The following is a 13,706-nucleotide window of genomic DNA, read 5'->3' as shown; positions in this document are numbered from 1 at the left end:
AGCAAATCAAAGATAACTTGAACTTGAGTATTCTTTAAATATGTTTTGCATAAGGACAGCAAGTTGTTTCACTACTTGTTTGTAATCCACAAATTGACTATATACGAATTTTTCTTGTAGCATCCTCTCTACACTATAATAAGAAAAGCTATGCTATCATTTGAGGACATTAAATAATTACTTTCCATGGGAAGTAGCTGGTCTCTCCAATCTGTAGTCACTTTGGTGGGTTGGGAAACTGCCCTTCAACCAGGTCTACCCTCTGAGAACTTGGGTTACTTCCAAGTAAATTCAGGGAAGTTCTAGAAAAACAAAAACAAAAAAACTAGGACTGAATTAAAAACTGGGACTGTTTTAAATGTTCCCTCCACTGATTTTTAAAAAGGTATTGAGGGATCAGGTCTTCACAATTCTTCCAAAGCCTACCAATTGTAAAAACAGAACCCCTACATTGGTTGCATGTCTCCTAGTACTGTTTGGCCCAGATGTGCCACATCATGGAGGCGCCTATATCTATGTTTTGCATGAAAAGGTTCCATATAAAGGTATTGCTAAGACCACTCCTTTCCAGTGAGATACAAAGAAAGCAGGCTCCAGGCACCGCCTGAGCTTGAGGCTATACAGTTAGTTGCTTCTCAGTATTTGAGGATGTGATTGCTACTTGGACCTAGAAATATTCAGTGGCTGACTCAGTATTTTAAGGATTCACATAATAGCATAGAACCTGGGCCAACTGACACTTGATTTAGCCTATGTTAAGAACTTTTTGAGCACAGGTTGCAAGGTTGATACGTTAAATTTTTATTTGGTCTCTACTAAACATGATTTAAAATATTTTTTAATGTTTATTTTTGAGAGAGGGAGAAAGAGAGAGAGAGAGACAGAGTGTGTGTGTGGGGGGGGGGGGGACAAAGAGAGAAGGAGACACAGAATCCAAAACAGGCTCTAGGCTCTGAGCTGTCAGCACAGAGCCCAATGTAGGGCTCAAACCCACAAGACCCAAGATCATGACCTGAACTGAAGTCGACGCTTAACCGACTGAGCCACTCAGGCACCCCTATTAAACATGATTTTATCTAGAAATCATGTAATAAAATCATTTACCTACTGCATATGTGTGAATTTTAACTTCGGGCATTTGTTTATCTTTAAAGTTCCAGATGTTGTACAGAATGTACAATGTATGGCAACTAGCTGGCAGTCAGCTGTAGTGAAATGGGATCCACCCAAGAAGGCAAATGGAATAATTATACATTATATGATAACAGTTGGAAGGAATTCTACAAAAGTCTCTCCCCAAGATGATATGTATACTTTCGTGAAACTTCTTGCCAATACCTCATATATCTTTAAAATAAGAGCTTCAACTTCAGCAGGTGAAGGTGATGAGAAAACATGCAACATCAGCACGCTACCTGAAGCAGGTAACTAATCTGAAACAGGTAATTTACCTGAAAGAGGAAACCAACCTGAAACAAGTAACTACTTGTGGATTGTGTCATACATTTGTCAATAGCATTTGTAATCTTTTTATTCTTCCAAGTTTTTATTTAAGTTCCAGTTAGTTAACATACAGTGTCATATTAGTTTTAGGAGTCGAATTTAATGATTCATCACTCATATACAATACCCGGTGTTCATCACAACAAGTACCGTCCATAATCCCCATCACCTATTTCACATATCACCCTACCCACCTCCCCTCCAGTAATCCTCAGTTTCTTCTGTACAGTGAAGAATCTGTTTTATGGTTTGCCTCTCTCTCTCTTTTTTTTCCCTTATGTTCATCTGCTTTATTTCTTAAATTCCACCTATGAATGAATTCATATATTTGTCTTTATAGCACATGTATCTAAAGATATGAAAGAAATATTTTAAAATGTAACACATACATTTTTATGACATGTGTTACTGAATACTGGTTATGTAGTATATTGATCCCTCTCCACAACATGGGGAGACTAAACAGGGGAAAAGGAGAGAAAATCTGCTCTACTGTGTTTCCACACATATCTATGTCTTATTATCCAAACTATGAACTTACTGAATTATTCTTTATCATGAATTAAAATATGGAGTGAACATGTAAATGTTTTGATATTTATCTCTTTTTTATTTAATTGATTTTATAGAACTCCAGATGCTTTCCTGAATTCCAGAGCTGCAGTGTCAAACTCTCTTTCATCGATTTCTTTTCCTATACATCAGCCCTTGTCTTGTATAGTATTTGAATGAAAATATCTGGTCACCAAGTCTAGTCTACAAAGAAGAAAATGCTTGCCTTCCCTAACAGTGGTCTGACCTACCGTATTATTTCCTTTCTCCTTCTACCTTCTCCAATATTATACCTGCTCATATCAATGTAAGTCTGATTCCTTCCTGATAGTACTACTTCCCTGGAAGTCCTCCCTTATACGGACTGTGGGTAATGGCATAATTGTTTACTTCTGGCACATCCAGATCCATTATTTTGGAAACATCTTCTAATTCTTTCCTCCTTTTGAAATCAGCATCACCCAATTTTACTCCACTCCTCTATCCTTGAGGTAGTAAACCACAGAATTTCAAGACATGGTGTACCTTCTCCCTGGTTTCCACATCCTCATCAACATTTTTTCCTTATCATCCTTCCAGTGCAACTCTTCATCAGACTTCAGTGTTCTTGTTCAGCTGGAATAGATGCTTCTCAGCAACACCTATCTTTTGCTCCTTAGATCTCAAACCATGCCATTGTGATTCATCTTCTAGGGGTTTTTCCCATTCTGAGGGGATTCCACTGTTTTCACCAGATGTTGGCTGATAAATAGTGCTATACAAAACAGAAGTGGTTTACCTTTTCCAGCTATAACTTCACCTTCTCTAACTCTCCTAGCTACCCCATAATCTTCTATATCAATTTGTTTGTTTACACTCTATCGATTTTCCATAGGAGAATTCTGCTCTCATTCTGAACATAATCTGCCCACACTGTCATCTATATTTGATGTGATTTTCTTAATAATATCAATGATACTGACTTGCCCTCCTTCATATTTACTCATATCTTTATTTATGCTCTCAAGATATCCTCTCTCAGGGATGTCATTGCCTTCTTTTCAGGAAGGTAGCTGCTTATTTTTTTGTTTCAGTATCATATCTCCTCTAGAACATTACTCCATCGTTCAATCTACTTTCTCCTGAATTTCATTCTCTTTCTTTCCATAACCCCCCCACCCCGCAAATTGTTCGAAAATTTTAGCCGAGGAACTGGTTGGTGTATCAACCCCAATATCTGCAAAATGGAATTTATGCTAGATGAATTCTTCTCTTCCCCTTTTCTATGCCTGTACTTTGTAATCCTTTGGATACCAAGCTTCATATTTTTATGTGAACTTTCTCCCATTTTTCCTGCATATGATTAGATCTTATCAATTCAGTCTCTGCCATGGCTCTCCAATTTGTTCCTTCTTCTCCAACGTGACTGCCCCATTTTACATCAGCCTCTTGTTGCTTCCTGTAAAAATATCCTAAAGTAGCCTTACCACCCACGCTCATCCAGTCTGCCCATCAGTCTTTTCTTCGTACCCACTTATTTTCTTTGAATTGTTTCTAATACACAGTTTAGAGCATTTATGTGTTGGCAGTTGAAGTTCATTATCTGAGGGTAAAAGTGAGACATGCAGATTCAGGTATTTGAAACATAGAGATAAGAATGAAAAGCACAAGGTATAGGATATGGCTCAGAATACTCCAAATGTTTTACTTATTCTTGTCTAGAAAATGCATCCCAGAATTTATCACCAGTTAGAATCTGGCTTCTGTCTATGTTTTCATTCTTATGTCCCTCTACTACATTTCCTCATCTACCCTATGCCTCTAGCCAAATTTTGTTTTTTTTTCAGTACATTAGATTTCATGTATTCAATTAAAAGAACATTTATTAAGCACTTGCTACTTGCTATGGGCTAATAATTGATTAGTTTTTCTATTTTAAACATACTCAACACTTTCTCACCATCAAATTGCTTTACTTCCTGTGGTTATATTGTCCTTTTCCTTTTGTATGTCACACAGAATTGTATTCATTCTTAAAAGCCCAATTTAAGTGTGTGTGTGTGTGTGTGTGTGTGTGTGTGTGTGTGTGAAATTCTTCAATGAAATGCCAACCTTTAAAGCCACAGATTCCTGGACTTCACCCCAGACTTGCTGATTCATGGCCTAAAGAGGTGATGCCCAAACCTGTACTTTCAGTCATCTCTCTAGGTAATCTGATGCTCTGCAAGTTATGGGAAGTGCTTGAGTAGGTTACCCATGAACTCTGATTGCTGGTGATATGTCGCATCCAGGACAGGCAGTGTCAAAGAGGTCCAAAAGGAGTGATAGGTATTTCCCCAGAAGGTGGGTAGCAGACCATTGCTATGCAAAATCTGGCAGAAGGAAATATGTTCAAATCCAGGCAGATGGTCTGCATCAGGTGTTTTAGCATCAGGTAAAATGATCTTGATTATTGGACAGGAGCAGAGTCTTAGAGAACTGGAAAAAAAAAAGGACAATAATTTTGAGATAAATGAGAGGTTCAAAAGACTCTGAAGACAAGACAGAAGACTCATTAATTGAGTCCACGGACATTCAAGATGACTGCTTCATCACAGGAACAAAGCAGAAGTTCAGTTAGTAGAACTGAGACACGTAATCAAAGTAGTAATATGCGTTTGATATAGAGCTATCTGAACTTAAGGTACAGGTCTTTGTAAAAGTAAATATTTATTTAAGGATTTGAACTGGATCTTACCTCAGGGTTAAAAGACCACATGAGTAAAAGTTAAAGGGAATCTAAATCAATGAATTAGGCTGATATCAGACATACATATTGTGCTATGTACTCCCTTAGTACTGAGGACAAATGCTTCTCAGACATTAGACTTCTAACTCCCTGCATCAGAATATATATATCCCTAAGGCCCTACTCCAGACCTATGAAATCAGAATTTGGAAAGTAAGACTCACAACAAATCTGTATGTAAACAAGATATGTGTGGAAAACAGTGCTGAAATTGGAGACACGCTCTATTCCTTTGTAAACTTTTTGCTTGCGGGGCCTTTGTCTTATTTATCACTGTTTTACTCACAGTTCCTAGCAGATACCCTGGGAATTACAGGCACTCACATGTTTGTAGAAGAAAGAAATGAATTCTTTTCTTGTGAAATTTATAATTTTCCGTAAGGGTTTTTATTCCATTGCAAAATATGATTTCCCACATTTCTATCAGGCAAAATTATAGATATTTTCTCCCATGCAAATGTAAAAGTGTTTTTAATTAAGGACAATCAATCATATGAAACGTAAGCATTAATTGGTACTTCAAAATTTCTTAAATAATTTTTCATCTTTAAAATTAAGTTTCAGGTCTAGGATGTAATTATATTTCTGATTATAATATTTGTTAGGTAAATGCTTTTATCTGGGTCTGTATGAATTGTTTGTTGATGAGACATTAGTAAGAACTGGAGATTCATTGTTCAGAATGGAAACAGTTTTATAGCTGTTGCACAATTCTAATTTATAGCGGTCTAAGATTAGTCACGGTGCATAGTCAGCTCTGAGTCACTGACTCTGTGCTTATTTTTGATGTAAAGTAAAATCAAATTTGGCTCACTCTCTTACTGCCTGGTGTCTGAACTTAACATTCCTTCCAGGGATTATTGGGTATTTTTCTCAGTGTAAACTTGGTCATAACTGGGCACAGTTAAACATGCATCATAATGATTGAATTTATGAGGAGATTAGTGTTTGGTCTCTAAGGTGGTTCCATTGTCGCAGTCAAACATGTTGGAATAGGGCAGATGTAGATGAAGGCCCCCAAACTTGGTGCTTTTAGCCACATTTTATGTCAAAATATATGTACCAATAAAGATATTATAGCAAGTTCATGTGCACACAATATTGAACTCTTAGAATCTCATATTAGCTCAAAATGCATGCACTTATCCATATTATTTTCAAATCTTAGTAAATGTGGTGATTTAATATTGAGTTTTTAAAACTTTTTTTCTGGAAGATAATTTTACAGTTTGTATTTATTCAAAGCTCTTCCAAGTTCACTAATTTAGAATCAGAAGAGAAAAATAAGCTATATCTATTGGATGCCTAAAACTTAATTGAGGGAAAGTAAAATATGATTTTTTCATTAGTTTTTGTCCAACAGGAGGTATCAGGCACTGGTAGCGACCCACTGCAAGTCCACTGAGGTAGCAAATTTATTAATATGGTGCAACATTATTGAATGTGTTCAATTTCCCTGTTTTTCATTTTTCTTCTACTCTTGGTTATTTGAAAAAAAACATATGGCAAACTATCAATATGCATATACTTATATATATTTAATATATAATATTATATGTGTGTAATATATAAATATTATAATATGTAAACATATTATATATATAAATATATATTTTTTACATTTATGTATGTTAACTTTCAATCATCTTCTTCACAGACCTGACCACTGTTCCTCTAAGAATTATTTAAGAAATTTATCTGTTATGCATTTTAGTTGAATCCCTATTTTGTGCACCTCTCTGAGCACTGCAGAGACCAGGCAAACTGTGATTATGACTAAATTTGATCTCCATTTACCAGCTTTTTGAAAAAATAAAACATTTATATCATTTTTAGGAACGCAAACCATTCTCAAACAGCACTTATTAGACTGAATGTGAGTGGTAAAAGTATTCCTCAGGGTTGCAAATTAATGCACTAATTCAAAAGTTCCCTTTTTCCTTTGTCTGCATCCAATTGACTTTGCTCTCCTTATCCGTCTCCTCAGTTGAGATGAGAAGTCAAGCATGTAGGAAAATTGCATGATCCTGTTTGTTCTTAAGCAAGTGAATTGACACATTCTACTTACCAGTAAGTAATTGCTGAAAGTGTAAAAGCCATTATAGTTGCCTGTCACAGATCAGAAAGAAATAGCTATTAGCATTGCTACTCTAATTGAAATTCAAGTGTTTTACAAAATATCTCTCATGTAGACTCAAGTATTAAATATAATGCTTTTCTTAAGAGTGAACATCAGGTGAGAAGTATCTTTTACACTTATAGTGTGGAAATTTGACCCATACATGCTTATTTAATGCTTATTACTATGCACAGGCTCGTGTTTGGGGTTCAAGAACCAAGTTTGAATCCCAAATAGCATCAATGATCTCTGCTGTATGCATCCAAATAACTCCACCATTAATGTAAAGACATACCCAATACATATAAAGCAATTAAATACAAAACAATATTAATATGTTAGTCAATTATGTGGATTGAAGATTGAATCAAATAGGAATTCAGGACAATATTGAAAGCTATGTTGAAGAAGTGGAATATGAATTGGATGTTGCTTATTTGTAGCTTCAGAATTTCTTTATATGAGAAGCATAGACTCAGTAACCTAGCAGGAAATTATGATATGGTCTTGAACTTTGAATTTCATAGACAGTTACACCAGTGTTTACTTAGATTCTCTGATATAGATCAATAAAATAGCCAAGTTTTTGAAGTATTCTTTTTTTGTTGTTCTTCAGTGTGCTATGAGAAATGTCAGAGCACATGTCAAAAAACATTCTTCATTTTATTTGAGCTATATGAAGGGTAGGGGGAATTGCAGATTATGGGTATGCTAAGGTACTCATGGTTAACCAGCCTGTGGCACAATCACTATTCATGGAAATACTGAGATTAATAGAGAGAGGGAAGTAAATGCGAATTCCAAAATACACCAAGAGAAAACACACAGTGGAATAAAGGAATGGGATATAAGAGGTCAGGCTGAGGCGAAAGCCTGATAGAGTGAGGGGGTACTATATTGGAAAGAGTGTAGCGGGGAGGTTGAATAACTTAGCCTTACTTTGCTCTTGGTTTTGCATATTTGTTGCAGAGGCTTGAATATAATATCATGGAAAAATGAGAACTCTGCTAACTTTAATTTTTTTAATGTTTTTATTTATTTTTGAGACAGAGAGAGACAGAGCAGGGGAGGGGCAGAGACAGAGAGGGAGACACAGAATTCAAAGCAGGCTCCAGGCTCTGAGCATAGAGCCTGCAGTGGGGCTTGAACTCAGGGACTGTGAGATCATGACCTGAGCTGAAGTTGGATGCTTAACTGACTGAGGCACCCAGGCGCCCGGAGAACTCTGCTAACTTTAAAATAGGAAGCAACATAAGTAACTCTAAAAATAGTGATTGTTTTTTTGACCATTGTCCTAAAAGACTGCAGTAATTTTTAGAAGAAGTATTTGTTTATTACATAGTTACAGAGCCTTCTGAGTCGCAAAGAATAAGATCCACAGTCATCTTAATGGCCCATAGGGTCCTTTTTAACCCACCATTCTCTTCCCTTAGGTATGTATTGTCTCCTCCTTTGTTTTTTGAAATTTACCCTCAAATACCACCTCTTTAAAGAGGATCTGATTTATTTATAATTGAACCTCCTTTCTGCTAGAATTTTGCATCCTCTTTATCTGCTTTACTTTTCTGTATTGTATGTAGCATTGTCTCTGGATCTGTCCTCATTACAATGCATGTTCCATGAGATTAGGGATTTTTCTTTGTGTAGTTAACAAAGAAATGCCCAGAGGGGCGCCTGGGTGGCTCAGTCAGTTAAGCTCAGGTCCTGATCTCACGGTGGTTCCTGGGTTTGAGCCCCACATTGGGCTCTGTGCTGACAGCCTGGAGACTGCTTTTGGATTCTGTGTCTCCCTCTCTCTCTGCCCCTCCCCTGCTCACACTCTGTCTCTCAGAAATAAAAAAAAAAATTTTAAATGCCCAGAAGTGTGTCTGAAATACAGTGAAACACAATAAATATATTATGAAACATTGAATGAATCAACCAATCAATCAATCTTCAGTCCTAGAAGAGTGCTAAGCACATAGTAGACATTCAATATGCATACTTTGGGAACCATAAGTAGAAACTTATAGTTACAAAATTATTTCTAGACAATTATATGGTAAAATATCTAAGAAAGGTGTGTCTTTTGGAGTATATTTTTTTAATTAAGCTTTTTATTTTGAGATAATTGTAGATTCACATACAGTTATAGAAAGTAATTCAGAGAAATCCTGTGTTCCATTTATGCAGTTTCCCCCAAAGGTAATGTCTTTTAAAACTATGGTATATTATCACAACCACCATATTTATGTGAATGCAATCAAAATAGAGAATATTTTCATGAAAATAATCCCTTTTATTACCTCTATGCATCCTCGCCCAAATCTTAACCACCCTTCTTCCTCCTCCCCCTCATTTTCACCCTCTAACAACCACTAATTTTTTCTCCATTTTCTATAATTTTGTCATTTTTATTGATATGTTCATGTGGTTTTCTTCTTTAGTGTGTTAATATGATGGATTATATTGACTGATTTTCTAAATTGAACAAGCCTTTGGTCTTTGGAATCAACCTCACTTGATCATGGTGTATTACTTTTTATGTATTACTGATTTCTATGTGTTAATATTTTGTGAAGGCTTTTTGCTTCTATATTCATGAGAGATGTTGGTCTGTAGTTTTGGGTGGGGGTGGTTCTAACTTGTGTAGTTGCAGTATCAGAGTAACACTAGTTTCATCATATGAATCTCTTCTAATTTCTGGAAGAGATTGTGTAAAATTGGTACTAATTCTTCTTTAAACATTTGGGAGAGTTCTCCAGTGAAACTCTCTGGGCCTGGAGATCTCTATTTGGGGAGATTTAAAGTTATGTTGAAGTGCTTTCAGAATGCAAAATTGGAGCTGAAATGTGATATCAAACCAGTTGCAGAAAGTGGTACTTCTAATTAATCCATTTTGTCAAAAAGGAAGTCTCGAGAGAAATAAAGAAATATTGTAAACTAAAATATATTAAATTGATATGAAATGAAAATACAGTATGTCAAAATGTGTGGGACAGAGTTAAAGCAGTGAAGAGAGGGAAATGTGTAGCATTAAATGCATACATTGGAAAAGAAGGAACGTCTCAGATCAATAATCTAAGGTCACCCTCCCCTCCACTATAGCCTAGAAAATGAAAAAGCATGCTGAAAGAAGAAAGAGAATAATAAAAATAAGAGCAGAAATCAGTGAAATCAAAAACAGTAAAACAGTAGGAAAAATCAGTGAAATAAAGAGCTGGATCTTTGAAAAGTTAAAATTGATAAGCCTGACAAATGACACAAATTACCAATATTTAGGAATGAAACCACTTCAGACACTGCCAACTTCAAAAGGATAATAAGGAAATGATACCAACAGCTTTACACACAAAATTTTTACACCTTGGATGAAACAAACTCATTCTTCAAAAAGCATAACTACCACAGCTCACCTAATGTGGAATAAATAATGTGAATATCCCTATAACTATTAAGGACATTAAATTTGTAATGATTTCCTTTAACCCACTCTGGTAGGGAAAGGAAGAGCACTCTCCATTACTGGCAGATGGGGGTAGGAATCCAAGTTCCCCCTTCACCCTCTGCTGACTCCTCCATTGAGGAGACCTCTTGGCCCTAGCTCAGGAGGGTAGGAGTTCCTCATTACTGCTCTCCACATGGTTCTCCACTGACATGGTGAAGGAGACTTGTGACTTCTGGAAAGGGTAGAAGTTCTAGCTCCTTATTTTGCTTTCTCCAACCTCACCCTATCAAAGATGGTTGAGGTGCCTCACTTCTGCCTAATGAGGACAGAAGACTAGGTTACCCATTTGACCTTTCCTGTCATGGGAGGGAATGGGACCATAGTTTTCTTCTGTGGTTTTTGGGTAGAGCTGTTCTTCTCTAAAAGTTTGTCTTTCTAGGTTACACTATATTTTTAATGTTTATTCATTTCTGTGACAGAGAGACAGACAGACAGACAGAGAGACGGATTGTGAGCAGGGGAGGGGCAAAGAGAGAGGGGGGCACAGAACTTGAAGCAGGCTCCAGGCTCTGCGATGTCAGCACAGAGGCCCACGTGGGGCTCAAACTCACGAACCATGAGATCATGACCTGAGCCAAAGTCAGACACTTAACCAGCTGGGCCACCCAGGTGCCCCAAGGCTACACTGTTTTTTGACTAGAGACAGCATGCTTTTACTAGGGCTTTTTGGCCTGAGCTACTTGACATTTCCAGATTGCTGCCTTCTGGCATATATGAGGCAAAAAGAAAATCCAGAGAACTCACCACTGTATTGTTTCTTGGGTCCTGATTTCCCTAGTTGCTCTGCCTTCTCTCCATCTTTCAGAGTCTTCTTATGCTTGCATTATATTTAATGTCCATGGTTTTAATTGCATTTAGTGGAAGGAGTAGGATTAAAACATCTCTTCCACCTTCTTCAAAGCAGAAGTTCATACATGGGGATACATTTAATGGTTCTAAGTAAGAATCTTTGCTGTGGGCATTTTCACCACAGTGTTTCACCCTGTAAGGCAGTTTTGCTGAAAAAGATAAAAAATAACCAGTTGACAGTTTAGTTTGACAGTTGGTTGGTTTCATCAGCTGGTTGACTGTTTGGTTTCATTTTTCTATTGATACAGTTCTCCCATTTTTATATTATATAAATCTTAGCCAGCTCCCATAATGGTCTGTACAGTGGCAAGGAGTTTTTTTGAATCCTTGAAATGAATCCACATTCCCATGGAACTTTGGAACATCAGTGGGCATGTGACAAAATGCCAAGAACAAACAACAGTGTGGAAGGCTTTCACAATGCAATACAAAGCTCACAAACATGCATTCCAGTTTTTGGAAACTAAAACATCTTTTAATGAAGGAAGAAATTGTAGCAAAAAAGGGGGAAAATGAGATGCTGAACAAGAAAATGAATCAATAAGCAAAAAAAAAAAAATGTGTGACACTATGAATGAAAAACTTTGATGACAAGTGTTTAGGTATAATCCAAAAAATAAAATCAGTTATTTGTGTAGTATTGCCATGAATCTACACCATACATTTTGAATGTATTCAAATATTTAGTATTTGCAATAAAGTCTTTCAAATTTTGTCATTCATTTTTAATGTTTCATTACATCCTTTTTAATGAATGTCCCTCTTTTATTTTTCATGATTTTATCTTCTATGGCAGAACTGCCTTATGGCCTATTAGTTATGTAGCAAAAATGCTGCAAAAAAGATGCTTTTTTAAAATTCTGAACAGATACTTAATATGCATGGTACCCCTTTTATTCATCTATTTAAGATGAAGTTATTTAATACATATGAAGTAGAATGCTAGGGACTACTGGGAAGACTATAATAAACAAATTTATTTCTTGTGCTTTTAAAATTTAGAATTATATAATTTTATATTTTCATTGGCTCTCAGAGATAATCTCATTCAGTCATCTCATTTGATAGATATGGGAAATGAAGCACACAGGTTACGTGTCTACTAAGGGAGCTGTAACTAATTCTTAGCAGAACTCCCGCTAATCCAGAACTCCTCCTACTATACTATAATGCTTTCCTTACCTTAGGAATTCAACGAATCATTTGCACTTATTGGAATTAGAATAGTTTTCTTCCATTGTTTCACAGTAGCTAAGTAGAATTTTTATGGAGTGGGGAAATTTAGGCCCATTATATTAATTTTCTCATTAATTTTTGCAGATATATTTATGATGTAACTGTATACATACTTTTGTCCAAATATGGATTTAAATTTCAGGAAAACTAAATTTCTATCATCAAACATGTGCTTACCTATAATACCCAAAATACTATAATACTAAAAATACTGTGTAAAATACTGAAGCCATTCTGGGAAATCGTTAGAGTTCCTAGGTACGTACCGCATTTTTTATCCTGGATAAATCCCAAAGGTGTAATGTTGGCTATTATGAAATTGTCTTAGGTGTCAGATTGTAAATTATAATTTTAAAAGTCCTTTTAAATATAATTCCATTGGTAAAAAATGAATTTGAGTTACTGCTTAATTCTCCTTGACCCATTGATGCTCTAATACCTTTCATTAAGTATATTCCAGGCATCCACTCTTTTCTTCATCCCTGCTCCAGCTAAAGACAGCTGTTCTTCAAGCAGCATTTTTATTAACTTATTTAAGAACTGGGGCATATCTTATTACTCTATTTTCCATTCCTGTCCTATGCAGCTGTAGCTGATACTTTTCATAACAGCCTTTGCATATCAACCTCCTCTCCCATTGCACTCCATTTTTTTTTCTTATTCTCCTTTACTTTCCTTTTTAAGAAAATTAAGGATGTGTGTGTGCATGCAAAAGCCTTCTTTCTTTATCTCTAGTAACCGTATTACTTGAAAGCTTCAGGAATTTAACCATTATTTCTGTGAGATTATAAGCTTCAGGGAAAAACACTTAGGAATGGTGTAAAAACTGAAATGTAAAATATAGGACTTTTTTTTTTTAATTTTTTTTCAACGTTTATTTATTTTTGGGACAGAGAGAGACAGAGCATGAACGGGGGAGGAGCAGAGAGAGAGGGAGACACAGAATCGGAAACAGGCTCCAGGCTCTGAGCCATCAGCCCAGAGCCCGATGCGGGGCTCGAACTCACGGACCGCGAGATCGTGACCTGGCTAAAGTCGGACGCTCAACCGACTGCGCCACCCAGGCGCCCCTAAAATATAGGACTTTTAATGACAGCAAATTTTCATTAGTAACAACTCAACTTTAAAATAATGCAATATGGGGGTGCCTGGGTGGCGCAGTCGGTTGAGCGTCCGACTTCAGCCAGGTCACG

At 36.3% G+C, this 13,706-nt stretch overlaps 1 protein-coding gene and 1 long non-coding RNA gene across 7 annotated transcripts in view; one reads left to right on the top strand and one right to left on the bottom strand.

Annotated features, from left to right (window-relative positions):
- Positions 1–13,706, bottom strand: part of LOC121040697 (uncharacterized) — a 168,734-nt gene that overhangs the window by 16,733 nt on the left and 138,295 nt on the right. For 2 of the 4 annotated variants that reach the window (XR_005795405.1, XR_005795406.1), the window contains exons 3-5: positions 11,173–11,426; positions 6,891–6,931; positions 4,289–4,512 (exon numbers count right to left, since the gene is read on the bottom strand). This is a non-coding gene — a long non-coding RNA (uncharacterized LOC121040697). The remainder of the gene's footprint in view (positions 1–4,288; positions 4,513–6,890; positions 6,932–11,172; positions 11,427–13,706) is intronic. The other 2 variants (XR_005795407.1, XR_005795408.1) reach the window with 2 other exon arrangements.
- Positions 1–13,706, top strand: part of PTPRQ (protein tyrosine phosphatase receptor type Q) — a 227,369-nt gene that overhangs the window by 99,700 nt on the left and 113,963 nt on the right. For all 3 annotated transcript variants that reach the window (XM_040491337.1, XM_040491338.1, XM_040491339.1), the window contains one exon: positions 1,155–1,424. In XM_040491337.1, the coding sequence (XP_040347271.1) occupies positions 1,155–1,424 (270 nt within the window). The remainder of the gene's footprint in view (positions 1–1,154; positions 1,425–13,706) is intronic.

Source organism: Herpailurus yagouaroundi, unplaced genomic scaffold (genome assembly GCF_014898765.1).
Source record: "Herpailurus yagouaroundi ecotype Mexico unplaced genomic scaffold, PumYag 182, whole genome shotgun sequence".
In the NCBI taxonomy this organism is placed as follows: Eukaryota; Metazoa; Chordata; class Mammalia; order Carnivora; family Felidae; genus Herpailurus; species Herpailurus yagouaroundi.
This window is presented reverse-complemented; position numbering and strand designations above follow the sequence as displayed.